The 26472-nt window shown below is 64.1% G+C and overlaps 4 protein-coding genes across 7 annotated transcripts in view; 3 read left to right on the top strand and 1 right to left on the bottom strand.

Annotated features, from left to right (window-relative positions):
* PHPT1 (phosphohistidine phosphatase 1) overlaps positions 1 to 2125 on the top strand; it is a 2326-nt gene extending 201 nt beyond the window's left edge. Inside the window, exons 2-3 of the mRNA XM_044440097.1 lie at positions 7 to 194; positions 541 to 2125. Of these exons, the coding sequence (XP_044296032.1) occupies positions 7 to 194; positions 541 to 633 (281 nt within the window). The 3' untranslated portion in view covers positions 634 to 2125. The remainder of the gene's footprint in view (positions 1 to 6; positions 195 to 540) is intronic.
* Positions 2126 to 2661: 536 nt separating this feature from the next.
* Positions 2662 to 18690, top strand: MAMDC4 (MAM domain containing 4). Its single transcript, XM_044439747.1, has 29 exons — positions 2662 to 2713; positions 3223 to 3366; positions 3839 to 4012; positions 4263 to 4388; positions 5313 to 5458; positions 5689 to 5773; positions 6175 to 6291; positions 6854 to 7003; positions 7138 to 7235; positions 7439 to 7597; positions 7878 to 7968; positions 8366 to 8515; positions 8847 to 8948; positions 9491 to 9616; positions 9710 to 9840; positions 10027 to 10141; positions 10575 to 10691; positions 11213 to 11347; positions 11548 to 11678; positions 12603 to 12813; positions 13384 to 13521; positions 13853 to 13974; positions 14264 to 14357; positions 15056 to 15193; positions 15656 to 15793; positions 16152 to 16279; positions 17023 to 17140; positions 17267 to 17448; positions 18246 to 18690. Exons 1-29 carry the CDS (start codon positions 2662 to 2664, stop codon positions 18291 to 18293), a joined length of 3666 nt encoding a protein of 1221 aa, XP_044295682.1. The 3' UTR covers positions 18294 to 18690.
* A 1105-nt stretch (positions 18691 to 19795) lies between these two features.
* EDF1 (endothelial differentiation related factor 1) lies at positions 19796 to 22438 on the bottom strand. The gene is made up of 5 exons (XM_044440169.1): positions 22290 to 22438; positions 21454 to 21505; positions 20846 to 21006; positions 20356 to 20449; positions 19796 to 20132 (listed from the first exon to the last, which is right to left on the bottom strand). Exons 1-5 carry the CDS (start codon positions 22365 to 22367, stop codon positions 20071 to 20073), a joined length of 447 nt encoding a protein of 148 aa, XP_044296104.1. The 5' UTR covers positions 22368 to 22438; the 3' UTR covers positions 19796 to 20070.
* Positions 22439 to 22904: 466 nt separating this feature from the next.
* The window catches only part of TRAF2 (TNF receptor associated factor 2), a 19427-nt gene continuing 15859 nt past the window's right edge, over positions 22905 to 26472 (top strand). The window contains exons 1-2 of one of the 4 annotated variants that reach the window (XM_044440026.1): positions 22905 to 24765; positions 26014 to 26186. In XM_044440026.1, coding sequence (XP_044295961.1) covers positions 26154 to 26186 — 33 coding nt within the window. In that variant the 5' untranslated portion in view covers positions 22905 to 24765; positions 26014 to 26153. Of the gene's footprint in view, positions 24766 to 25961; positions 26288 to 26472 lie in introns of all 4 variants that reach the window. The other 3 variants (XM_044440025.1, XM_044440027.1, XM_044440028.1) reach the window with 3 other exon arrangements.

Raw genomic sequence — 26472 nt, 5'->3', positions numbered from 1 at the left:
GGGCCTACCTCGCAGGGGGCGCGTTGCCCGGCCAGGGGCGCCGCTCACCCGCGCCTCTCGCCTCCGCAGCCGACATCTACGACCAGGTGGCGGCGGAGCTGGAGCCGCGCGGCTTCCGCTGCAGGTGCCTGGGCGGCGGCCGCATCTCCCACCAGAGCGGCGCCAGGAAGATCCACGTGTACGGCTACTCCGTGGTAAGGCCGCGGCGAGGGGTCGCTCCGGGGAGCTGTGCCCGCCCGGGGCCCCTCGCGGGTGGCCCGCATTGGTGGCGGGCGGCCCGGGCCTGGCCTGGCCTGCCCTGCCGGTGGGCCTTCCGGGCGCGGCGTTGGACGGAGCGCGGGGGGCGCTTCCACGGAGTGCTGATCGGAGCAGCGGCGGAACAGCTTCGGGCGGGCCCCGCAGGGGGCAGCAGTGAACAGGCCGCCGGGGTCTGCAGGGCGCTGGCCCCGTGGCCGAGCGGAGCTGCAGGTGCCCCGGGAGGCTGTGGGGCTGCCCCTCGAGGCAAAGGGGCTGACGTTTTGCGCGTTTGCCTTTTGGTAGGGCTTTGGCCGAGCGAAACACTCCATTTCGACAGAGAAGCTGAAAGCCCGGTACCCCGACTATGAGGTCACCTGGTCTGATGAAGGGTACTGACGCCGGCCGGGCCTGCCCCCGAGAGATCTGGCGGAGGAGGCTCCCTTCACGGAGGGGGTCCTGTCCCGACGCGCTGTAGAGCCCCCCATGAAGCGAGACTGCCACGGGAGGCGGCTTCCCGTGCCCGGGAAGGTGCCGGTGTCCAGGTCCGCCCTCTGTACTGGCGCAGGTTGACCGTGCCGAGCCTGCACGCGGCCGGTGCGAATAAACAAACGCTTTGTGGCCCGACTGGCGTGCTTGATGCGACTCTCCGCCATGCGTGGAGCCCCGGCCGGGATGCCCCTGCGCCTTGCTTCTGCTTCCAGAGGACGTTTGCTCTGAGCGAAACGGCCAGGATGGGGCGGGCAGGTAGGCGGCAGCGGGCTGTGGGTGATTGTGGGCACAGGCTGCTCCGGAGGGAGCCGGCTGCTGATGTTGTCTGAAGCAAAGCAGCCGGCGGCCCGAGCTTGGGTGGCCTGAGCAAGCCGGGGGCTGCATTTCAGCCCAAACTGACAGAGGGTCTCATGAGGGGCACCAGTGGCGAATGTCTCTTCTCAGAAAAGGCGCTTCTGGGTTTAACGGCTTGTGCTAGGCAGAAACATCTTTGCCAGGGGGAGGGGGGGTTGAGTTTTACCCATAGATCCGTGACAGCATCCCAAGCTCGGCTGCCCAAAACCGAAGGGCAACAACCTTGAACAAGCCCCCATGGAGTGGGCTTGATTGCCCCAGCTTTGCTCCCCATTAGTTCTTACAGAGTGGGGCGTTTTTAGAGTTGGACAGTATTTCTCTAGAAAAACTGCAGCAGCGTGAACTTTTTCTGCTCTAGCAAATGTTCCTTTGAGCACTCGCTGCTAAGAGTGCTGAGGTGGAGGAGCGGGCGGGAATCGGAGGGGCCCGGTTTGAGCCGCGTGTTGAAGAGGCTGCTGAGCTGCCGGGGCCTCGGCTGTCTCTTTCTTCGTCTCGCGGTCGGGCTTCGGCAGCTTCCAGCATCCCCCAGCCAGGACGGGGCCCAGCTTGGGAAAGGCCGCCTGAGGCCGTGTCCCCTTGGACTCTGAGGCGGCATATTCCAGACAAAATTGGACTGAAAGTTTTTATGGCTTAATTGCCCTGAGTCAGGGCTCCAAGGCTACAGCCTGGGAAACGGGGCGGCTGAATTTCTTGAACTTCAGGGCTGCAGACCTACCTGGGGCTTCGCTTTCCTGGAAGCAAAGATTTCGTAATCTCATAATCCGCCAGTTTCAGTACATGTACCATTGCTAAATCTAAGGTGTTTCTTCCTACGCAGAAAGAAAAGAAATTGCTCCATGAAGGGACAGAAAGGGACAGTAGGGTCGGGGCAGAGGGTGGGGGGCACGCAAGTTCAGATTCCCGCTTGACAACAAGGTGGCCATGGAGAAATGGTACTTGAGTTGCTACTCTGCCCTCAAAGGTAATAATCAATTGCTGAAACATACTAGAATAATCAAAAGTAAACACCGTAAAAACAGTAAATAAAGAATTCTTCTAAAATCAATTAAGCTTGCATTTTAAATTTCAAACTGCGGAGCTGGCAGTGACCTTTCTCTGGAGGAGGCCTTCAAAGGGCAGGCGGTGGGGCTCCGGCTGAAGGCGCCTGCTGCCAGGGACACCTCGCGCTTTCCTCCCAGTCGTGACGCACAGAAGATTTCGGGCACAGGAAGATGGGAGGTGTGGGGGGTCCTCAGTCCGAAGCCCTGCGGTCACCCCACCAGTCTGTGAGGGACTGAGTCTCCCTGAGGCCACTTGCTCCAGTCTTGCCACTAGGGCCTCACCTGGCGGTGCCGTGGGGCGGGTGTCCTCCCTGCTGTCTCCTTCCCCACTTCGCTCTGCCTGCCCGCCATGTCAAGACTGCTGAACCGCCACTGCCCGCGATGAGGCTTGTCCCGGGCTTGCAGTGCCTCGGGCCCAGCTGATAAGCGAGGTTGAAGTCCAGGCCGGAGCCGTTCGGAGGAGCCTGCGCCTCCTTCCCCGAGATCAGATCCTTCGGGCCACCAGCTGGGCTGCCCTGCCGGCCGCCCGCTGCCTCCCAGGATGGTGGGGGCCCCGGGGCTTCTGTGCCTGCTGCTCTTGGAGAACCTGGCAGGTACGTTTTCCCATGGGGAACATCGTCCCGCGGCCTGGGATGCGGGCTGCGCCCCCGCGTGGGTCACTGCAGTGGAAAAGTGCAAGCTGAAGGCGGGAGAGCGAGAGAACTGGGTGCTTGATGCGCACTGTCCAGCTTGGTTACGGCATTCGCAGGCGCCGGAGTGTGTGTGAATGCGAAGGCCTGTTTGGACTGGTGTCGTTCTGCCTTTAAGGGGCAAGGAAACAGGTTCCCTGCAGTTCCCCTAGTGTGTTTTGTGTGCGTGTGGTGGTGCTGGTGGCGAAGTCCCGCTGCTAAGGAGCCGGCGCTGGTGCTCCCTTTGGCTTGTCTGGACGGGGGTTCTGTCCCTGGATGTGTGCTGGTGTGTAAGCTTGGAGGAAAGCCAGGTCCGAGTCTTGGTTCTGAATTCTGTCCTCCCGGGCCGGGCGCCGTCTTCCGCTGAACCCACTGCGGAGGCTGTGGGGCACGATCGAGCTCTGGCGACGTGCCAGGTAGGCAGTCTTCCTGACCTGTCCGCCGCCGTGGCCTCCTTTGCCTTCCAGCCGCTCCCGCCTTGGCCCAGGCAGCCCTCGTCAACAGGTGCCGGGGCCCCAGCGCGAGCCTGTGCGACTTCGTCTGCGATTGCTGGGACTGCTCGGACGAAAACCAGTGTGGTCAGTTCTCTCCCCGCCTCGCTGCTGCCGAAGGAGGCGGCCCAGGCCGACCTGGAGAGCCCTGCCTCTCAGCCGTGCAGAGACGGGCGGTCTGAGATGAGGGGCTTCCGGGGAGTCCCGTCCCCGGCCTGGCCGCCCCTTCAGAGGAGGCAGAGTGCCTTGGCTCACCTGGGACAGCTGTGCTGGAGCACCAGTGAGCAGCCAGTCCCTCCGGGCTCATTCAGCCGCCGGCAGCTTCCCTGGGCAGGGCTGGGCTGGGCTGGGCTGGGGCTGCAGCGGGCGCTCGTCTCTGCCGGCTCTGTGCCGCTGCTGAAATGCACGTGTCGCTTGCCAGGTCGTGGCTTGACTGCACACGCCAATCTTTTAAAAGGCAGTCAGAAATTGAAGGGGCGCAGAAACTTAAGGCAAGCGCCTCACCTGGGCTGTCTTGGCCCTTGCCAGCCGACCGCTCTCCTCCCTCCGTTTCCCTCAGGCTATCAGAAGGAGTCCGTGGCGCTGGGCACTGCGTTCGCTTGCGACTTCGAAGGCAGCGCCTGTGGCTGGGAGGATGTGAGCACCTCAGGCTACCAGTGGGCCCCTGCCCAGTCCAGCATCGCCCGCTGGGGCTCGGAGCCCCCCTTTGACCACACGACAGGCACCGATCTGGGTAACCGGCTCTCCCTAGCGGGTGGGATGCTGCAGGCCACCGGCAGGTCCATTCCCGCCCTGCTCTTTCTGGACGTTTGCTGTAGAGCCCCTTCCCTGGCCAGTTCAGGCATGTGGAAGGCAGGAGGGGGTCAAGCACCTTGCCCCCAAGGCCCTCCGAAAGCTCTGGGGAGAGAGCCTTTCCGGCTGTGCCTTGGGTGTGGCTGCGCCCGTCATGCCTCTGGCCTCGTTTGCCCTGGCCATTCCCACAGGCTGGTACATGAGCACCTCGAGGCAGAGAGTGAAGCCGTCCGCTACAGCCCAGCTCCGATCTCCGCTCCTGAGGGAAGCAGCCGCCACCTGCGAGATCCGGGCGTGGTATCACCTCTCAGACCCAGGTAGGCGATGGGGTGCAGACCAGCCGGGGCTGGGGGCACCCATCCCTGCCCGCTCGGCATGCGGGCTGCGGGGAAGGAGCGATGCGCAGCGCGGACATCCGGGGCGACGGTGGGCCGAGGTGCCTGGCAGGGCTTCCGGTGCTGGAGCAGCCTCTGCTGAGGCAGACCCCCGACAGAAGGCGCAGAGCTGAAGGGCGAGGGCCCCTGCCTCTGCCGTGCGCTTCTGGGGGGGCTTAGGCAAGGCCTCGCCTCTCCGCCTCAGACTCGTTGTGAGCACCGGGAAAATATGGCGGGCCTACCTGCCAGGGCTGTTGAAAGGACTGTTGGCACCCCAGGCCACATCCTTGGCATGAATAAAGCCAAATGTACTTTATTTGAGGTATTGTACGGATTGCCTGGCTGGTAGTCCAAGCCACAGCCTTTTAAGGTAGGTCAGTGTTACCTGAGAGGTGGGGTGTGAACAGTGTTGAGTGCTCAGAGGAACGCTGTCGATGCTGATTAATTGGCTATAAAATGATGGAAAGGATTAATATGATCTTGCATGATGCCAGAGTGACTGAGAGCTTTGTCTGTTGAATATCTGTCTGTAGTACAGCTGTAACACGTGCAAGAGATATTTTCTGTTAAGTTACTCTAATGTGCGTTTGGACAAAGGGAAGCTGTATAAAAGAGGACAAAATTCACTTCCCTTTCTGGAGGTGAAGGCAGAGGCATCCGCGCAGCAGGGCCGGTGGAAGCGGCAGCGGGTGGGAGGCGGCAAGCTGGTGAAGCGAACCGTTTGGGGAGTGGACGGCAACGTTTGCCTCACTCGTGCGTTGTGGGGGGAGAGAGATTGGCGGCTCCTGGGGGTCGCCTGTGCCAGCGGACGCAGCAGGGCAAAGCGTCGCCTGGGCAGCCGCAGATGCCGGTTTTCCGTGCACGCAGGACTCAACGAGAGCAGCCAGCCAGCCCTGACGCTGGAGCTGAGGCACGGGAGCGACATTGTGACCCTGTGGCGAAACCCGCCCGGCAGCGCCTCCCCGTGGCGGGAGCTGGTGGCCTACACGGGCCGGGTGCACGGGGCCTTTCAGGTAACAGGGCGCGGAGGGCGCTGCGTCGGAGGCGGATGCCGCCCGGCTTTCCTCGCACGAGTCCCATGCCCCGTTCTCCGAGCCGCACGCCAGAGTCTGACCCGCTTCCAGTTCTGGGCCGCGGGTCCCCGTTGCGTAACACAGGTGGTCGGACACGCGGGGAGCCGCTCGGAGGGGGAGGGCGGTGTGCGGCTCGCCAGCGACTCACGCGGGCCCCCGTGCCATTGCAGGTCACGTTTGCCGCGGCCCAGGCCGCCTCCGGGGCGGTGCAGCTGGCGCTGGACGACGTGGAGTTCAGGAACTGCGGACCCCCACGTAAGGCGGGGCGTTTCTGTCCCCTGCGTGGGTCGGGGAGCATGCGGCCCCCTCCCAAATCGGAGTTCCCCCCACCGCTGCCTTTGGCCCTCTGGGGCTGCCCAACTCGTGGCAGCTCTCCTGACGTGGGGGGCGCAGGCACTCTGCCAGCGCCTCCTGTGCTCCCGGGAGGTGGCGGGGCCGCGCCTGGTCTGCGTGTTGCTCCGTGCGATGCATTTCCGTGTGAGGCCGCTCCTCGAGTTCCCCACGAGTGGCGGGTGCCCCTGACGGTAGCAGCGATTGTGCCGGGGGTTCCGGATTCCACAAACCCACGTTCAGGTGTGGCGACTAGCCCAGACCCGCACAAGGAGGGCGACCCCTGGCGGCTGATCGCTGATCCCTGTCACGATTGCACCCGGCAGGTCCCCAGGCATGTGCGCCGGACGAGCACCGGTGCGGAGGGGGGGGCTGTGTCGCCCCAGACCGGCAGTGCGACGGCACCGAAGACTGCAGGGATGGCGGAGACGAAGCCGAGTGCAGTGAGCCCCTCGGGCGGGGGCGGGGGCGGGGGTCCCGCTGGCTGCGGGTGGCACCACGGGGCAATGTGCCAGGGCTGGCGTCTCGGCGTGGCAGGCGGGGGCGGTCCCCACACAGCTCGGTTGCTCAGGCCGAGGAGCCAGGGCGAGGTCTGCGGCTCTCCTGGCCTCCTCTGACCCCGGGGCGTTTGCGGCTGCGTTGCCACCCACTGGCCGTGCCGTGGCCACGCTGGCGTTCCCCGGAGAGTGCACCAGCAGTGGTGCTGGGGAGTATGGGCCTGGGCCTCACCGTGCTTCAGAATGGCACTGCTGGGGTACCTGCCTTTGCTGCGTGGCGTCCGGAATCCCATCCCTTCCCCGTGAGAAGAGCATCTTGGGGCCCAGTGCTCCATTTAATGCCGCGGAGGCAGGAGTCTTCAGGGACTTGTGTCCCCCCACTGCCCCCCCCGGTTCTGGCCTCTGGCCCTCGACCGTCTCAGCTTCCGCTAATCCGCCTTGCAGGCAGCCCCGGCTGCTCCCCCCGGGGTGCGGGGACGGGCTCACTGCTGTGTTCTCGCCCCGGCAGGCTCGTCCAGCAAGTGCGACTTCGAGGCGGGCTGGTGCGGGTGGGCCGCGGAGCCCGGCAGGCCTCTCCTCTGGCTGCGGAACTCCAGCACCCACCTGGGCCCCTCCCCGGCGCAGCCCACGCGGGACCACAGCACCAACGGCCGAGCAGGTGGCGCCGTCACTGCCTTCCTCCCCTCGCACCGTGCGGCTGGGCCCCGCACTCCCTGCCCTGGGGGTGGCTCCTGATGCCCAGGTTCCTCCTGTGCCTTCCCTGCTGACGCACGGCTCGATCCGTCCCTGCAGGATACTTTGTCTACCTCGGCCACGTCCCCCCCTCCGACCCGCAGCCGGGAGGCGCCTGGCTGGTCAGCCCCGTTCTGACGGCGAACCTCTCCTGCCAGGTGAGTCGCCGCTGCCTGTGCCCCTCTCCCCCCCGGCGGCCCCGGCAGCAGGTCCTCGTGCACCCGGTCCGAGCAGCGCCTCTACCAGGTTGTCGGACTGTGACGCACTCCCCCGAGGGTCTGGTGAGGTCCCCTCCCCGCGGTTTCCGCCACCTCCTCCTCTGGCCCTTCGGGTGTTTCCATCGTCCCCTTCGGCCCTCCAGCTGGTGCTCTACGTCCACCTCCGTGCCTCGGCGTATCAGTGCCTGAACGTCTACTACCGGACGGAACAAGCCATGGTGCGCGTCCGGACCCGCTGCGGGGACTTGGGAGACTGCTGGGTTCGCGAGACAGTGGAGTTCCGGGTGGCGGAGAAGTTCCAGGTGGGGGCGGAAGAGGCGTCTTTGCCCGGAGGTCCCTGGCCCTGGCCGTGGTCCCCGCTGTGGGGCAGAGGCAGAGCGGCGGGGGAGCGAGCACGGCAGGTCCCTGGCCTGCCTTCGGCCGGCTGCTGTGGCCCCACGGGGAAGCCGTGCGGCGGGCCCTGTGGCAGTGGCTGCCCCAAGCGCTGTGCCAGGCGAGGCGGGCTGGCGACGGTGGGGGGGGGGCTGCAGGAGGAAGCAGCGGCCCCCCCCCCCCGGTGACGACGCTTGCTTGTCCTCCCAGATTATCATCGAGGGGCTGCTGGGCACGGGCCCCCAGGGGAGCCTCGCCCTGGACGACCTCATCCTGTCTCCCGGCTGCTCGAGTCAGGCTGGTGAGTCGGGCTGGGAGCAGCCTGCCCCGGGTCGGAGCCCTGCTCTGCCTCGCCCGGCATCGTGGGCACACGCTGACTGGGGGCGGGGCGGGGTGGGGGCGGCAGCGCCCCCTCCAGGGAGCCGGACGGGAGACCGGGACGCTTCCCAAGCAAAGGCCAACGCTGGCATCGCATGGTCCTCCCGTGTCCGGCAAGGGGGTGCCTTTCCCAAGCTCGGACAGGCTCCCCATTCCAATCCAGCAAGGCTCGCCCCCCACGACCTTCCCCGGGCCGCCTGTTCTCGCAGGGGAGCCAGCAGGAGCCGCGGCAACTGCCGGTCCTCGGCCAGCCCCAGCCCCAGCCCCAGCCCTGCCTCCTGGCATGGCCTTAGGTCACCGTTGTCTTTGGCTCCCTTCAGGGGCGCTTCTGGTTGGCCGCGAGCCCAGTCCCCCGAGTCCCTGCACCCGGGGCCAGTTCGCGTGCAGCGACGGCAAGCAGTGCCTTGGGGCCGAACTCGTGTGCAACTTCGAGGCTGACTGTGCTGACGGCTCCGACGAGCAGCAGTGCGGTAGGTGTGCCGGAGAGGAGGGGAGGCCGGGGCCGGGAGCCTTGGGCGCGCCGTGCGTGGGGCTGCCAGAGCTCCGGAGGAGGGGAGGGCTCCCTGGGGCAGGTTGGGGAAGGCCCCCATTCCCAGCAGGCCCCGCCTTGGGGGCCTTCCTTTGGGGGCAGGGGCTGCTGTCCCGCACAGTCTGGCTTTGGGTGACGTGATTTAAGTGCGAAACATTCTCGGGGCGGATTTTCGGCACGATCTGTCGATGGAGCCGTGCGGGGCTGGGGGAGGGACAGATGCCCGGGGCTCCAGGACAGCTGCCAAGGCCTTCCCTTCCCTTCCCTTCCAGGCTCGACCGCGTTTACCAATGGCACCGGCGGCTGGGTGGACGTCAGTGTGGGGCGCCTGCAATGGGCACTGCAGAAAAGCACCGGCCAGTCGGATCCTGCTGGTAATGCCGCTTCCCTGCGGGTCTGGATTCGAGTCCCGCCCCATCTGCTCGCCCACGTTCCCCAGGGCCTGTGAGCTGGGAGCCTTGCAGAGGAGCGGATGGGGGGGCTGGGCCACCCAGGAGGGGCTTTGCGGGGCTGCGTGGGGGGGGGTTGCTGCCTCTGCGGAGGTGTGTATGGGGGGCTGTTTGGTGGGGTTGGTTCCTGGGCTGCCTTTTGTGGAAGACGCGCCTTGCTGTGCGTTGAAGAGCGGGCGATGTGGCGTGTGGGTCGGAGGTCCTGTGTTCGGTTGCATGGCCAAGTGGCCCATCTCGGAGTCTTTGGAGCCGGAAGCAGGTCTTGGAGCCGGAAACGGGCTTCCAGAGACCGGCTTTGTGCTGGGGATGGCACCCTCGCTGCTGCCGTGCCCCGAAGCGCTCGGGAAGCCCTGCCTCAAGCCACCGCGTGGGTTGCCGGCGTGTGGCCGAGCGCGTGGGGGAGGCCCGGAGCCAGACTGTGGCTGTCGCACCACCCGGACCCCTTTGGCGCTCTCAATCCTCCACAGGGGACCACTTCAGCCTGCAGGAGGGCACTGGGCAGATGCTGGGCCTGGCGAGGGCCGCCACCCCGGCCTTGGGGCCCTCCGGCCTGGCCTGCGCGCTGGAGATGACCTTCCGCACGGGCCCCCGAGGTATCCCCAGCGGCCCCCCGGGCGTGCCCCTCCCTGAGGGTGGCGGGTGCCGGGGATCTGGCCGTGCGCTGACGGAGAGGCCCTCTCTTCCAGGGCTCCTGGCACTCGCGGTGGCCGACGAGAGCCTGGGGACCAGCCGGTGGTTGTGGCACAGGCGGGGGAACGGGAGCGTGGCCTGGGCGCAGGCCCACGTGCCGCTCGGCGCGAGGGCGAGGCCTTTCCAGGTAGGGTGCTCTGCGGGGGCGGAGCGCAACGCGCCCGGGAGCTCCTCGAGCCGGGGGCCCTGCGCGCCAGCCTTCCCTGGGCCCCCTGGCCCGGGGTCCCTCCGCGGTCCGTGCGGGGCCCCTGAGGCCGCCTGTCACGCCTCTCTTGTCCCGTCCCGTCCCGTCCCGTCCCGTCCCGTCCCCAAGCTGGAGCTGCTGGCCATGACGGACCTCAGAGGCTCCGGGGCTGCTGCGCCCCCCGCCGTGAGCAGCGTCTCCCTCGTGGACTGCGACCCCGCCGCCCCCGCCGCACGAGCCTCAGGTACGGTGCTTGCACAGGGGTCCCGCAGCCCCGCTCCTGGGGCCCGATCCACACGGGCGAACGGCCGCTTTGTGGCAGCGCCATGTGCTTCTCCGTTAGCGGTTGCATCTGCGCCCTGACCGGGACGCGCACGGGGCCCTCTCGGCTTCCTGGCCTGGAGCGGCTGGGAGCGGCGTGGCTGAGTGGGGCTGCACCCAGCGGCCCCCGTCTTGTTCCACGCCATTTCTGGCGGAGCATGCAATGAGGACAGACTATCGATGGGTCTTTTCCTCTGCCTTTTTGAAAATGAGGGTTGCGTGCCACAAGCCAAGCCAGCTGGCCAATCTGGCAGGCATCCCGGGCCGGCCGAGCTCGAAGCGCCTTCCCTGGGGAGGGAGGCCTCGCGGAACAGGGTCAGGCCTCGGCCGTTTCCTCAGCCCCCCTCACCCCGCAGGGCTGTCCTGCAACTTCGAACGGGGCTGGTGCGGCTGGTTCCTGGAGCAGAACGACGGCTTCGCCTGGGAGTGGCGTGCCGGCGGCGGCTGGGCCCCGGACCACACCACGGGCACAGGTAGCGCGGCCTGCCTTCTGGGGCTCGGGCAACGCGGAGCTGAGGCTCTGGGCGTGGGGAGCTTCTCCAGTGGGCCATTCCCGTGCCAGGAGTCCTCGGAGCATCGGAAGCAGCCCCACTTGGTCCGGTGGAGGAAACCGTGGCGAGAGGGGCCTTCCCGGCGTCTCGTGCCTGCGGCCCCCGTCTTCCTGGCTGTCCCACCCCCGCCACCAGCGGCGTGAGCGCCCTGCGTGGGAGGGGATGCCTCGGGGGAGCCCAAGAGCTCCCCTTGCAGATAACAAGTGTCCCCCCCCCCCGTGCTACTCGCCCTCCCGTCGCAGGCCAGGGGCGACTCCGCTCCCCAGGCTGGAAGGGCAAGGGGTGGACAGAGGGCCCTGCGGGCCAGAGGGAGCAGGTCCTCGGGCTGGCGGACACCCCCTTGCGGCGGTCCTGCCGGCCCCCAGGGATGCTCCCAGGACTGCCGCCGGCTCCCGCTGAAACGCGCCTTTTGACGCCTGCCTCTTGTGCAAAACCACACGCAGGCGCCTTCTTATCCGCGGATCCTTCCGCCGCCGGGGCCCATGGCTTGCGCGCACGGCTCGTCTCTGCGCCCCAGGTGGCGGACGGCAACGCCTCCTGCCTTGTCTTCTGGTATCGCATGGACGGCCCGCAGATTGGTAAGCCGGGGGGCGGGGGAGCCGAAGCTGCTCTTCTTGGGGGGCAGGAGGAGGGGGGGCAGGTGCAGTGGGCTGCTGATAACTCATCTGCGCCCTGGTGAAGAACATGGCGGATTGTTGCCACTGATCTGCAGCTCAGGTGTGTTTCCAAAGAGCCTCAGGCCCCACAGCATCACCCCCTCCCTCCTCCCGCCCCGCAGGTACCTTGGCCCTCCTTGTGAAGCAGGCTGGGAAAGCAGAGCAGGTGCTTTGGACCAGGACGGGGAGCCAGGGGGCCGTCTGGCACCGGGGACTCGCCACCATCTCCCTTCCGCCTGGCCAGAGCTACCAGGTGAGGCCTCCCTGGCACGTGGCCGGGCGGCAGGGCACCACCAGGCCGGCCTTCCCCGGCACGCGGCCGGGCGGGTTTGGGCCAGCCCCGTCTCCACCTCGCCTCCTCGCAGAGGCGCGGTGAGGGAGCCGCCGGCTGCTCCGACCGGCACGCTGCTGGATCCCACACTTTCAGCCCCCACACTGGCATCCAGTTACTCCCCCACTTTCAACAAACTGACCGCGAGATCCTAGAACCTGGCCCGGTCCTGCATGTTCCGTGTGTCCCACCGTGCGGGCCTTTGCAGAGCCGTTTTAACGTCTGAGCATGAATCTCTGCTCGCTTCCGTGTATCTACCGCATTTCTAATTCTCCCCATAACCAGAGTTCCTTGGGTGGATGGCAAGCAGCTAAAAGGCCAGAGAAACCGTGAAAAAATGCAGCATGAATATTTAAAAGAATAAAGTGCAATTAAATGCAAAGCAATGAATGCAAAGTACAGTAGTAAATTGAACAACCTTAAAGGTGTGCAGAATAGAGCGAGCGGTGGACTCCTCTCCATGAGACAGACAGCCCCAAGCAGGTGTGGGCTCACCTGGCGAGAGGTGTCTTGGCTGCCGGGAGGGCATTGTGTCTGTTTAAATTTGAACACTCATTTCAGAGCTTGTTCCTCTGCAGGGATAAATGAGCTTGTCCCATTTATGTGTGGACCTTGAGCCTCTTTCACTGCATGAAGGCCTCCACCCAAAGACCTGGCTGCAAGCGGGGAAGGCGCTTGATCCCCGGGGCTGGGCTGCGTGCCGTGCAGAGGGCTGAAGGCCCAGCATCCCCCTCCCAGCCCAAGCCCCCAGACAGGCCGCTCTGCAGCACCCTGCTGCGTTGTGGCCCGCGGCACCCGCTGGGTGGCTGAGAGGAGGCGCCATGTCACCACCCTGTTCTCCCCAAGGTGGTCTTCGAGGCCCTCCGGGACGGCTTCCTCGGGGCAATGGGCCTGGATGATCTCAGCGTGAGACCCAGGGCTTGTGGCGCGCAGAAGCACTGCTCCTTCGAGGCCGATGACTGTGGCCTCGTGGCCAGCCGGCCGCAGACCTGGGCACGGCAGGACGGGGCCGGGGGCCGGGGCCCTCCGACAGACCACACCCGGGGAACCCCTGCAGGTGAGAACGGGGGGGGGGGGGGGCACGGCCCTGCCCTGCCCTGCCTCCCCGTCGAATGGGGAAGGAGCCGCACAGAAGCGGTCGGTCAAGGGAGTGGGCGTGGACTTCAGCAACCATCATCCCCTGCCCACGTGGCCGGTGATATGTGGATAAAACGCTAAGGGTGTCAAAGGCTCTGAAGCCCACCCTGGACCCCTGTCCGTGCCTCCCTGTCCTTCAGTGCCATCCCTGTGATGGCGCATTTTTCAGTGTAAGCACCTTGGGGCAGGGACTTGCCCTCTTAGGTTCTGAGAAGAGGATGCACCCTGCGTGCTTCCACCTCCAGGCTCTGGAACGCCTGCTGGGGGAGGATGGGCTTGGGTGCCCCTTGTGGTCCTTCCCCTGCGCAGGAACGGCATTTTCCTTCTGGCGAGGCCGCGGGTCGTGTGCCTTCACTGGGCGGGTCCTAATCTCTCGTTTCCTCCTTTGGAGCAAGCTTATTTGCACCCGTATTTTATGGATAGCTGCCCTGAGCGACATTTTGGGGTTACATGATCAAGTGCGTTGATGGTGCTGTTTAAATGCATCCAGGGCATTACATGCTCGTCAACACCAGCGCGGCTGCCCTGCCATCTGGCCAGGCGGCGCTCCTGCGGTCGCAAGCCTTCCTGCCTCTGCCTCGCCCCCAGTGCCTGAGCTTCTGGTACCATCCGAGCGGCAGCAGCCCTGGTGAGTGTTTGGTGGGGGGCTTGGACAACCCTCCCCCCCCCCGGTCTTCTCCGGGAGCATTGGGCAATGCCCTGGCCGGGGCTCCTCCAGCGGCCGAAGCTGCCGGGCTGCCTTCGGGGCAGCCTCCCCGGAGCGTCTTGGCGGGGCCTCGCACAATCACGATCGCGAGGATTGGCGACTGGGTTCCCTCCACTCGGAGTGCGGGTGTTTCCGCTCTGGAGGCCTCGGGGGAGAGCGGGCCGTTGCGCTCTGTGGCAGCGCCATCGGGAGCGTTTGCTGAGCTCCCAGGTTCGGCCCAAGGGCGGCCTGACCCTGGTCTTCCTCTCCTCAGGATCGTTGCAGGTCTCCGTGGAGGAGGGCAGCCTGCGGAGGGAGATGCTGCGGGTGAGCAGCCTGCCGGCGGAAGGCTGGCGTTACGGCAGCTTCACCGTCAGGGTCCAAGGCGAGTGGCAGGTGAGCAGCGTTCGCTTCCCGGACGGGTGGAGGAGCTGCTGTCTCCATCCCGGGATCCCAGCTTCCTCGGCAACGATTGGGGACCTTCACTCGGGATGCACAGAAAGGATCGTGCAGGCAGAGCTGCAAAATCGACTGCCCTTGGCTCTCTGTGATGAAGGATTTGTAGGAATTGGGTGAACTTTTCACTGTGGACGAGAGAGGAGCGCAGTAGGAGCCATCTTTGGGTGCCCCCGTCTCAGTTCGCCCGGGTCGTCCCCTGTCCCCACCCTCTGTCTCCCTCAAACAGGTGGCCTTCTCCGTGGAAGGTGCTGGCGGGGGTCCATCCTCATTCTTCGCCCTCGATGACCTCCGTGTGGCAGAGGGGGCCTGCCTTGGAACCGGTAAGGGCTGCCCAGGGAAGGGGCACGTTCAGGACCACGGAGAGCGGCCCTGCCAGCGCAGGCCTCTGAGCCCAGCACAGCGGTGCGAGGGCAGCTGGCCTGGCCTGGCCTGGCCTGCCGGGAGCTGCGTGTCTTCCGCGCTGTGCGGGGTTTTCGGAAGGGCCAGGCTCCTTCCCGTGCCCACAGGCTCCCTCCCTGGAGGGAGGGTCTGAGGGCGAGTTCGGCGCACGTCCAGCCACGGCGATGAGCCAGAGTGCAGCGATGCCCCTTGGCGAGCCTTGCAAACTGCGGGATGCGCGGCGTGGGAGGGCGAGGCTGCGTTTAGGGTCGCGGTTCAGCCAGCGGCGATGGGGCTGCCGTCCGATGCGGGGTTGCCCCTCCGGGGCCAACAAGGCCCAAGGAACTGCCGTCGGCGTGGCCCGCTCAGGGAGTGGGGAGCAGCACCTCAGGGGCTCCTGTCCGTCCTGCTGGAAGTGGCCCGGTGGGGCGCAGGTCTCGGCTTGCGGGGAAGTCGCTGCCCGCCTTGCTGCGGGGCTTGGGCCTGGCCGTGAAAGGGGCTCGTGGAGCCAGCTGAGTGAGGGGCGGGCGGCAGGCCGAGGCGTCTGCCTCCCCGCTGTGGGCCTCCCTCCTGGCGAGAGGGCCCCAGAGCGCCCCCCGCCCGCAACTGCTGGGCAGTAATCCCGGCACCCCTTTGCCAGGATCCTGCGACTTTGAGTCAGGCACCTGTGGGTGGAGCAAGCCGCACGGAGACTGGTACAGCTGGGACTGGAAGCAGGGGGCCACCCCGGCACAGTCCCCGTCCCCCGAGGAGGACCACACCTTTGGGACAACAGCAGGTACCCTTGTCCTCCGCTCGCAGTGGGGCCCTGGGCTGCGGGGAGGGGGCCGGGATCAGGCAGCGTGTCCAGGTGAGGCCAGGTGATGCGGGAGCCCCTCCGGCTCCTTGGCCGGCTTCTGAGGGGGCTCAAGCAGCTCCTGCCCCTGATGGCCTGCACTGCCTTCCCAGTCAGCTTGGAGGCTGGGCTTGCTCAGCCCTTGGCCGTGGGGCAGGCATGCGGATTCCCATCACGTGGCTTCACTGCCACACGGAGGGGCTCTTGTCCTGCCTGGGGGCTCGAGGGGGTTCACACGCCGGCTTGCTCAGCTCTGCTGAGACAAGGCACCCCGAGCACTTTTCCAGGCTGCTGGAAGCTGACCTAGCAAACATCAATGTGTGGGGGGGTGGGAGCCTGGGGGAGCCTCCCGGCGGGGAGCGTGGCCTGCTGGGACACCCCGTGCGTGTGTTCCCCTCTCTCCAGGGCACTATGCCTACGTGGACACCGCGGCGCTGGGACCGGGGAGGAACGCGCCTGCCCGCCTGGCGAGCGAGCCCCTCCCGCCGACCTCGGGGTCCTGCCTGCAGTTCTACCACCGCATGGACTCCCTGGGCCAGAGCTGTAAGTGAAACCCGGTGCCGCCGGGGGGGCGGGGAGTGGGGGGCAGGACGGCACACCTCGCGGGCCGCAAGCCAGCCCCTTCCCCCAGTGGTGCACCGGGGCCGGTCCCCAGGATCCAAGGGGTTGAAGCCTCCCAGCCCCTCCTCCCAGCACGGCTCTGGCGGGCCTCCCCTGCCGCCCTCGCTGGCCCTCCGGCGCCCTCCTGGCTTGTCCCTGCCGGCCGGGCCTCCCCCTGGCGCCCGTGGGAGGGGAGCGTTTGGCACGGTCGGCCCCCCGGAGCGGTCTGGGTCTGTGGGCGGCTCACGAGTTCACACAGGATGCGCTGGGCTGCCACGCCTGTCCCTCTGTGTGTCGGCAGCAAGCGCAACGCTCCGGGTGAAGCTGCAGAGCCTGCAGGGGGAGCGGACGGTGTGGAGCGCCACTGGGACCCAGAGCCGGGCCTGGCTGAACCAAACCCTCGTGGTGTCCAGCCTCACCGAGTTCCAGGTGAGACGGCCGGATCCGGCCCGCTCCTCCTCTCCTCTGGCCACCGGCCCACTTTGCCATCGTCCCCACGAAGGGGCCGTATATCCGAGGGAGAAGCCGCCCGAGGGGCGGTGGGGTGGCTGCGCTGTCTCGGGCCTCCAGAGGCGGAGGCCAGGGCTCAGCTGGAGCAGGCGGTGGCAGAACGAGAGTGGGCAACGAGGGGCTCGCCAGGGCTCAGGTTTTTACACATCCCTTCGTGTGCTGGGAGCCCGTGTTGGTAGGTGTTTGGCACCGGGGGAAGGCTTCACCCTCAGGCACAGCAGCAGGGCCAGGGAGAGGAGAGGTCTGGCTGCTTGCCCGGCTTGGCACTGGCATCTTTCTGAGAATTCAAGCCGGAAAGGGGCTCTCTTTCGAACGTGGCAAGAAGATTACCTGCCACTGAGAAACATGGGGAGGAGAAACATGGGGAGAAGAAACCCCTCTCGGGTCCCTTGGGAAACGGTTTGCTGCACTTTGAAGTCCAGCGTAAAGGGTCACTCGCTGACAAAACGGCTTTTCACTGGTGTAACGCTTGCCGCCACCCGCCCCACTGCAGCACGTCCCGGAGCCGCGCAGGGACTCGACTCGTTGCTCTGCGGCCGACGCTGCCCCTGCTGGTGTGTCGGGATCCCATTTCCCCAAGAGGGCGCGTTCCCCTCGCCCCACCGCCTCCTCGGGAAAGCGGTGCCCTGACTGGCAAGCGCGGCTCCTTTCCCTTCCCCCAGGTTGTGCTGGAGGCCACGGGAGGGGCCTGGCCACGCGCGGAGACCATCGCTGTGGACGACATCTCCTACAAGCCTGGGCCACGCTGTGACACGGACCCACCGCGGAGCCAGGAGGAAGGCGAGTCTGCTCCACTCGCGTGGCCTGCCGCTGAAAAGCGACGCGGCCCACGAGGCCGTTTGCGCGCTCTCTAGCTGCTTACGGGGCAAGGCGGGCACTAACGGGCCACCTCTCTCCTGCGGCCAGGAAGTGGCTCCAGCGGCGGCTCCGCGGCCGGGCTGGTGGCCGGGCTGGTGTGCGCCGTCCTGCTGGCCCTCGCGGCCGTGGCCACCGCCTTCTGCTGCTGGACGAAGCTGCGCAGAGCGGGAGGCGTGGAGCCCGGGGAGAGCAGCGCAGCGAGGGGATTCAATAACATCACCTATCGAGACGTAAGGGGGCCGCTCCGCGAGTGTGTGGGTGCGCTGGCTGTGGGTGCGGGAAAACGCGGGGCTGCGCGGTCGCCGTGGGGCACGGCTTGCCGTCGTTACTCTGCTCCGTTTTCCAGACGAAGTGGCTCTCATTTGCAAGCATTAGGGGTCTCTGGCCGTGTGAGCAGGGGATGGGGTGGGGGGAGGCGGGGGCTGCGGGCCTGCTTTGGGGCCGGCACGGCACATGCTGGCTCCCAGAAACAGCCCGTTTTCCGAGCTGCAAACCGTGTGGATTGCTCACTGGCCCGGCTGCTCCCGTCCAGAGGGCTCCCGGGAGCCCCCAACTCCTTGGTAGGAAGGAGGTGTCCCCCTTCCGAGGGCCACTCCCCACATTGCTGTTAAGCACCCAGAGAGCTTTGCATATGGGGCGGAACTGAAGTAAATAAATAAAGCTGCTGCCGCTGAACCTGGCCATGCAGAGTCGTCACAAGCGAGGCCCACGCCAAGCCCTTTCTTCTAATGCAGCCTTTCCCATGAACTGCTGTCCTCTGGCAGCATTAGACCACAACTCCCAGAGTTCCCCAGTCAGATGTGCCCGTCTGGGGAGGGCTGCCTTGATACAGAAGTTCTTGTGCAACACAAGACAGGCATGTCTTAAATTGCACGTCGTGTCATGCTCAGATTCTTGGGAACCAAAGAACTTCGGCTGTTAGGGAAGCATTAGATGCAAGGAATGCAAGGGAATCCCACCGGAGGCCTGGCTCCGCCTCGCCAGTCGTGTTCCCCACAGCGACTGAGAGAGTTTCCTTGACTTGCAGGACATCGTCATCCTGCCACGGATGTCCACCGGCGGAGAAACCGAGTAGCCTCCCTTCATCCTGCCCGGACTGGATGCCAGCCCCAGCGTACACTCCTTGGCGCTCTGTACCAGCCTCCAGAGCCCTGGCATCTTGGGGTCCCCCAGCGGCTCACCTTGCCTACAGTAAAGCTGCCTCGGGTCTTCTCTGAGCACGGGCAAAGTTTCTCTCTGCTTTGTCCTGCACTCTTCCTTCTCTAGCGAGGAGCATAGCAGGCTTTCGCTTGAAATCGTTCTGCCGCTTGTGGCACGACGGCAGCCGCAGCTGCTTCCTCCGGAGTGGGCAATACGCAAGACAACACGAGCCAGGGATGAAGAGTGTGGAACATCCCTGCCGGAGGAGGGCTCGAGGAAGCCTTGGGGACTTCGGAGCGGAGGAATAAAAGATGGTGAAAGGTGGCAAGAGAGATGAGCGATGCGTCTACATCACAAAACAGAGCAAACCTTTGTCTTCTGTAACGTGAGCGTGGCAACAAAAAACATCCTCACATCATCTTGAGCTTGCTGCGCTCACGGTTCGAAAGGACCGGAGCGATTATTTGACAGGAAGAAGCGGAAATCGAGCACTAGCTGCTCATGCCTGCTTTGCTTGTTTTCCTCTTTCTCCGCAGTCTCATTTTTCCTAGTGCCTCGTGCCTTCTGGATTGTAAGCTTGCCACGAGTAGCTCGTTTTTATTCTTTAATTAAGCAGCCACTATCTTAGGACCCACCAAGGTGTCACAGCAGATTGCGCAAGCTTCTGAGTTAGACCGTAAGAAAAGCCGTGCTGGATCAAACGAGGCCCGTCTAGTCCAGCTCCACGCACACGACGGCAAACTGGCTGCCCACAGGATCCCTCGAGCAGGACGGGCGCAAGACCCCCTCCTGCGCACGGTTCTCCAGGGCGCTCCAGCGGGCTGGGTGATGCCTGCGCTAGGGCCATGAGCCCTTCCGCAGCCCACCGTTGGATCCCCAAGGCCAGCACAGTCTCGGAGCATTGCTTTCTGCATCAGTTTTATTTAAGTAGATTTATATCCCCTCCTCCTAGTGCTGGAGTGGTGCTCAGATACCACTCACAGTAAAATCAACTAACAACAGAGCAGCAGAACAAAAAGCAGCCTTGACGCTGAGGTGGGGGGGGGGGGGCAAACCAGAAACAGAACGGTTGCCACAGAAGAGCAGAGCGCGTGCAAGCAGCTCCTCTGGACAGCTGGACGCCGCCTCAGGAGTGTGCCTGGGTCCAGGGGAGCCCCAGCCCCTTCTGGTCCCCCCCCACAGCACAGCACCAAGACCCCCAAGCAGCCGCTGCTCCCCAGCCCGAGGAGCGATGAGGCGGATTTGAGTGCCCTGGGGTGGCCAGCGGGAACAGGCGAGGAAAGCTCGCTGTGGCGCCTGGCCCCCACCTCTCCCCACAAGGCCCTTGGCTGGAGACCCCCCCCCCCCCCCCCCCCCCCCCCCCCCCCCCCCCGTGGGAGGCCCCCCCCCCCCCCCACAGCAGCCTCTACACACCAGCAGAGAAAACACCTGGCCTGGTTTCTTGCCCCTGGCAGATTCAAATGCAGTGTTTATTAGAGTTTGGACAGTCAATCTCTGAAGGAAGGAAGGAAGGACAGGACAGGACGTCACTGGTTGAAACATCTGCCAACTTTGAGCAGGGCAGCGACTCTGGTGGAAAAGTTTCCCCTTTCGTGAGGCTTAAGCTCCGTTGCTCAGCCTGGTGGAGGCAAAGGGACCTGGCCCTCCGTCCGCGAGAAGGGAGGCTGGGCCAGGCGAGATCAGCCAGGGCAACTGATTTCGAGGCTTTGTCGTCACTTCCCTTTCGGGCCCTTTTCGAGGGGTTTGCCGATGTCCCGCCCGCGGAGCTTCAGACCTGGAATGGAAACAGGCAGCGGTGGGCCTCGGGGTGGGGAGCTGTCGAGCCGAGCGTGGGCCCGAGGAGAGCGGGGACGCGGCCGCCCGCTTTCCCTGCCAGGGAGGAGCCGCCTCCACATGACTTCCTTGCTGCTCTCAAGACACACAAGCGCAGGAGTGCCCTGCAACGGCTGCTGAGCCTGGGGGGCGGGGGCGGGGGGCCAGGGACACACACGACTCACCGATGGCTCTTTCGATCTTGCCAAGCACCTGATTGTTGGGAATTGCCTTTCCGGATTCGTAGTCAGCGATGACTTGCGGCTTCTCGTTGATTTTCTGGAAAGAGACGTGGCGACCGAGAGGTCCAGGCTTAGCACAGATTGGCTCAATTCCACCACTGCTTCCTATGGCGGCTCCCCCAGCCCCCCAAGCCACTACAGGACCAGAAGGGGGGTGAGCAGGGGAGCCCCGGAAACCAGGCAGAAGGGCCTCTGCAGGCAGAGCCCCTGCGCTGGCAGGAGGCAGTTCTGGCCGTTGGTGGGAGCGCCTTGCTTCCGGGCTCCCCGGAGAGCGAGGCAGCAGAGCAGTGCAATGCGGCTGCAGAGACCGGCGGGTGGGAAGATGGGCAGAGCCTGGGCCAGGGGTCCCCAGCGCCTCGCAGGGCTCTCCCGCCCTCCCAGCGATGCAGCGCCACAGGCCCCGGGCCTCCCTCTGCCCACCAGGCCTGCTTACCGTGGCGAGGTCCTTCTGGGTGAGCCCGTTGCTCTGCCGGCCCTGCTGGATGACTTTGCCCACCTCGAGGGGGACCCTGTCGTGATGCAGCTCTTCCGTCTCCCTGTCCAGCTTGGCCGTGTTCTTCGTGATCGAGTGTTGCTTGTTCTGGCCCGCTGCCCCTGTGAGCGGGAGTCAACAAGGCCAGGCGGGTGAAGGGGGCTGCAGACTCGGCGGAGCTGCTGCCGCCGGCCTTTGGGGAAGGGGCCCGGAGCTGACACAGCCCAGAACCAGGAAAGGGTTCTCTGGTGAAGAGCAGCCCTGCCTCTTGGCCACCATGAGAAGACATTGCCAGAGGAGCTGCTGCCGGCCCGCTTCCCCGAGAGAGACCCCAAGTTCTCGCATCCTCGGAGGCAGAGAACAACCCCCCCCCCACTTTCTCCATGCTTGGCCATATATAAACTCCTCAGCATGTTCTTGCCAATGCCAGCCAAGAAACTCATGATGTTCGTTTCTGAGAAGGATCCCAAACCAATTTACTAAGAAAGATCATTCCTCTGTCCCCGGTCATAGTATCTGCAGGAACCTGGGCATGCTGCCTGGCCAATGATTAAAACAAAGCTACCCACATTTCTTGGAGGTTTCTACATCTTCTCCTCTCCTCTGAGCAGCCAGGACAGCCTGGAATTCAAAAGTTCCAGTGAGAGGCAGCAGTGGCAGGGAAGAGGTCGCCCCCCACCCACGCCTCCCCACCCCTGCTGGACAGCCGGCTGCTCAAGGCAGGAACCTCTCCTTCACCGAGGGCGGCATACTTGGCACGATTTATTCATTTTATTTTTAGAGGATTTGTATACTGCTTCCCACTTAAAAGGCTCTCCGAGCGGTTTACGAGAAGCATGTTTTTAATAAGCGTTGGAAGCAACTGGCCAGGGGGGAGGAGGAGATCGGCGGCCCGGGCAAAACGCCCCGTCCCCGAGGAGCTCGCAGCCGGAAATCCGCGCGGAGGTGGCGGGCCGGGGCAGCGCGGGCCACGATCGCGGGAGGGCGTCGCGCTCGGCCCGCAGGGAACGGCCAGCCCCGCAGAGAAGCGGGCGGGCAAAGGGGGCCGGACGCCACGCGCCCTGCCCGCCCCCCGGGAGCGGCGGGAGGCCTGGAGGGGCGCCCACGGGCAGGGCGGCTGTGGATGATGGGAGGGGAGGGCCAAGACGCGTGCCGGGGGCTGGGGCACGCGGCCGGGCGGAGAGGGTGGGCGGGGCCGCCGAGGGGAGGGCCGCGACGGATGCCAGGCGGGTGGGCGTGGCCAGCGGCGGGGGGAGGGCCGCCGAATGGGCGTGGCCGGGGCGTGGCTCCCCGAGAGCCGGGCTGAGGGGCTCGCCGGGAGCGAACGGCGAGGGGGAGGGGCCGTGTCACGTGCGCGCGCGCCCCCCCGCGCGAGGGGCGCGCCCGGCCGCCTCCCGTCGCTCACCTGCTTGGACTTGGCCTGGGCCGCGCTGGGCCCCTTCTTGCGCAGCACCGTCACCGTGTCCCAGTCGCTCTCCGCCATGGCTGCTTCCTTGCTCAGCCTCCGCAATAGGCCGTCTGTCCTCGGCCCCGCCCTTCCTCCTCCTCCGCCCCCTTACTCGGCGCGGAAGAGCACTCCCGTTGGCCTGCTGGCACGCCACTCACGCTCGACGCTCCGACGCTATTGGCTGTCACGGCACGACGCTAGCTCCCGTCCTGCCCTCCTAACGGCATTCGGCGCCTCCTTGCGGCGGTTCCTGAGATGTCTGACAGGTTGCCAGGCTTGCCCATCAAAGCTTCCCGTCTTTTCACTGGTGGAGGGAGTAGCAACTCCTCTGAGGGAAGACCCTCAACCTTGGAAGCGGGTCGTAAAAGGTTAGGCGGCAAGCCAATTATTACGCTTCATTATTTGATTGGTTGAACCGGTAGGAGTGGGCGGGGTTTCCCTCCCTTTTCTGCTTGACGGAAGTCTGGCAGAGCAGCGTGAAGGCCGCGCTGTCGGAGCCTCGAGTCTGAGCATGCGCAGAAGGGCGCCTGCGGGTCGGAATTCCCAGTTGCGGGCGGGCGGGCGCGCGCGCGCTCGTGCAGCCGCGTCAGAAAACGGGCCCGAGCGAGCGAGGCTCGCGGTGCAGCCCGAAACCGAAGCCGCGGTCACACCTCGTGCAATCAGTCAAACCGAGAAGCGCTTGATGCGATTCGCGATTCGCGCATGGCAGGCGCACACGTCGGCCTGCAGCGTGGGCTTCGGGCCGGTGCTGTGGCCCCTTCTCCCCGGAGGAGCGGGGGGCCATTTCTGCTGCTGATGGGGCAGGGCAGCTGCTGAGGGCAGGTGCTGGGCAGCGGGGGCAGCTGGAGGCGACACTGGTGGGAGATCCTTCACAGACGCCGGCAGCGATGCTCCGGCGTGTGCAGAACACGGTGCTGGGAGACCTCTGCGGCGTCTTCCCTTGAAAGCCCTGTGGGGAGACGACCCGAAACGACCCGAGGGAGTCGAGTTGCGGGAGGCGAGACCCCAAGGCTGGAGGGCCCTGGCTGCGTTCCCGGGAGGAGCGAAGGGCTGTTATGAGTGCTACTGACGCAACTAGATCAAAGCAGAAAGGAAGTCTGGTGGGCGACAGGCAGAGGTGGAAGGAAAGTCTGCGGCCGCACAGCGCTTACAGTGGGAGCCTGGGACGTGAGAGGCACGGCTTGAAGCGAACTGGAAACTGTAAAGCAAGAAATGGAACGGTTAAACGTTGCCATGCTTGGGGTGAGTGAACTGAAGCGGACTGGAAAGGCGCAAACAGCAAGACACACTCCAGTCAGACAAACGCCAAGGGCTGTGCTCAAGACGAATACAGAAGAAATGCCGTGGCTCCAAGACTAAGGCAAGACAAAACACGGGGAGTAAGAAGCTATAATGCAAAATCCAACTGAATAATAGCAACCAGAATTTGTGGGAAGCCTATCAACGTAAACAGCATTTAAGCTTATGCTCCAACAACAGATGCTGAAGAAGAAATAGAAAACTCTTAGACGTGTGTTCAAAAGAAAATTGATAACATAGCAAACCAAGATATTCTGCTGATCATAGATGTCTGAAACACAAAAGACAGAAACAAAGCAGAGTCAGGTGTTGTGGAAAATTTGGCCTAGGGGTCAGAAATGAAGCAGAAAGACCCACAAAATTCTGTGAAGCCAACCTTCTGTTTTTCACAAATACATACTTCGGGCAATTAAGCGGACAACTCTATACATGGATATCACCAGATGGCCAATAGAGAAATCACATTGACTATGCATTTGGAATCAGACCGGGGAGAAGTTGCATTCCCACAACAAAAGCAAGACCCAGGGCAGATTGTGGTAATGGTTTGCATTACTCAGCTTAACTGATCAGGAGCCAGAAGAACTGTGGACTGCAAGCAGAAGCATTATCTGGGAAGAACACAAAAAAACGATTCCTGTAGTAAAAAGAAAGAAAAAACCTAGATGGATGGCAGAAGAAACATTCACAACTGGTAGGACAGGCAAGAAACCAAAGAAAAAGGTGACGGAAACACGGTCAGAATCCCAAACGGAACTTTTCAGCAACCATTGCATATTACAATGGCCAGTGCAAAGAAGTAGAGGAGAACAGAAGCCAAACAAGATTCCTCTCTAGGTTAGGTTAACCATAGAAATAAACTAAGCATTGGTCATCGTTTCCCATTTTGGTCTGGTGGCCCCTGGGATTGTTGGGGGGTGGGAGGGCTGCACAAGAAGACCTTGCCGTCGGCCCCGGTCTGCAGAGGGAGGGTGCTGCCCGTGCTTGGCAGCTGCCCCATCCCTGCGCGCCTGTGCTTTCAGGCCCCTCCTTTGAATATACAAAGCATTCCTCCTCAGTTCCAGTTTCTGTTTTGCTAAGAAGGCTGGGAGCAGACATTCGCTTGCAGGAATGACTCACGGATCTTTTATCCAAGGTAAGGGGCTCCTCCAGGCAGGACCAGGTTGGTGCTGGAGACCTGTTTGAATACTTCACCTAGGCAGGAGCCAGCAACACTGTTTGCACAGGTGATCTCACCTGAAGGAGCGTGTGTGTCTGAGGGCCTGTGGGGTGCAGCAGCTGGAGAGTTGCACCGGGGCCCCAGGACAAGCTCATGGAGGACGCGACCGGTGCCTGCCAGTCCTGAGGGCTCTGTGCTACCTCCAGGGTCGCAGGCAGAATGGCTAGGTGCAGCAGTTGCTGGGGCACATGGGTGAGCGGCTACTGCTGCACTCATGCACTGGTTTGGATGAGGGGTTCAGAATTTTAAAGCATACATTTCTGGACAATGGGTCTCTTCGTTCAGAGGCAACCTGAGTCGCAGGGCATGGGCAGAGGAAGGTTGTAGCCATATGAGCGAACATTCCCCCCCCCCCTTTGCATAAAACCTGAGAATAGTTCAGTTGGCAGGGGCCACAGGCTCCAGGCCCCTGCTCAGTGTAGGGCTCCTGGTTAAACCGTCCTGCTCACGTGGCTGCCCAGCTAACTCTTGCATGCCTCCAGCGTGGGAGCGCCCACTGCCTCCAGAGGTTACTGGTTCCATTGGGTCAGGAACTGCTCCAAGGGTCAGGAAAATGTTCTTGTGGTCCAGGCGGAATCTGGCTTCCTGTAACTGGAGCCTGTTATTCTGTGCCCTGCCCTCTAGGATAATCGAGAAGAGACCCTGTCCTTCTTTGTGATGGTGCTAGAAGAGGAATGTCTTTATCGCCCTGCATTTTTCTGTCTCCAGGCTAAGCAGGCCCAGCTCTTTCATTTCCCTTGGCAGCGCTTGGTTTCCATTCCCCAGGTTGCCCCTCGTTGCCTCCCCTGGACCCTTTCCAGCTCGCTTGCTTCTCTCTTGAAGCGTGGTGCCCAGAGCTGGACACAGGACTCCAGATGAGGCCCAACCAGGGCTGAATAGCGGGGGACTAGACCTTAATGGGATTTGGAAGTGATGCTTCTATGAATGCAGCCTAAATTAGGATTTCCACCCTTTCTGCAGCCACATCACACTGTTGATTCCCTATTCAGCGTGTTCCAAGATCCTGCTCAGAGTATTCTTGAGCCAAGCATTCCCGTCTTGCACTTGGGTTTTTCCTCCCAGGTGCAGAACTTGGCCTTAGTCCCTACTGAATTTCATTCTGTTGTTTTCAGCCCAGCTCTCCAGCCTGTCAAGATCACCTCGAATCTTGTGCCTGTCTTGCAGGGTATTCGTGATCCCACCCAGTTTTGGGTCATCTGCAGATCTGAGCATTGTTCCCGGCACCTCTCCATCCGTGTCATTAATGGAAATTTCGAAGAGGACTGAGCCCTGGCGCCCCACCTGTTACCCCTCCCCAGTTTGAGATGGTGCCACTGGCAGTCCGGCTCTGTGGCCAGGTGTGGATCCACCTGAGAGCTGCCCACTTTTGCCTAGTTTGCTAACCAGGATATCGCGGGGCACTTTGCTGAAGTCGAGTAATCACTGCATCGCTTTCAAGGTGCTTGCAGACTGACTGGGTTTAATCCTCCCCCGACCTTCCCCAGGAATGGACGCCAGGCTGCCTGGTCCGCAGTCCCCAGGTGCCCCGTGTCCCCGTCTTGAAGGAGGGGGCAGCATGAGCCCCCCGGCACGTCTCCCCCCCCACCCGCCCCGGCCTCTCAGGGGCAGTCGAGCGCGCTTGCG

Source organism: Varanus komodoensis, unplaced genomic scaffold (genome assembly GCF_004798865.1).
Source record: "Varanus komodoensis strain SLA01 unplaced genomic scaffold, ASM479886v1 scaffold36, whole genome shotgun sequence".
Classification (NCBI taxonomy): Eukaryota; Metazoa; Chordata; class Lepidosauria; order Squamata; family Varanidae; genus Varanus; species Varanus komodoensis.
Note: the sequence above shows the minus strand (reverse complement) of the source record. Positions and strands in the feature narration are given on the sequence as shown.

Coding starts and splice junctions, on each gene's coding strand:
- MAMDC4 (XM_044439747.1), top strand. CDS start 2,662: ATGGTGGGGGCCCCGGGGCTTCTGTGCCTGCTGCTCTTGGAGAACCTG. Junction 8,949..9,490: donor CGGCCAGTCGGATCCTGCTG/GTAATGCCGCTT, acceptor AATCCTCCACAG/GGGACCACTTCAGCCTGCAG. Junction 17,141..17,266: donor ACCGCGGAGCCAGGAGGAAG/GCGAGTCTGCTC, acceptor TCCTGCGGCCAG/GAAGTGGCTCCAGCGGCGGC.
- EDF1 (XM_044440169.1), bottom strand. CDS start 22,367: ATGGCGGAGAGCGACTGGGACACGGTGACGGTGCTGCGCAAGAAGGGG. Junction 21,506..22,289: donor CCCAGGCCAAGTCCAAGCAG/GTGAGCGACGGG, acceptor TTTGAATTCCAG/GCTGTCCTGGCTGCTCAGAG. Junction 20,133..20,355: donor CAAGATCGAAAGAGCCATCG/GTGAGTCGTGTG, acceptor TTTCCATTCCAG/GTCTGAAGCTCCGCGGGCGG.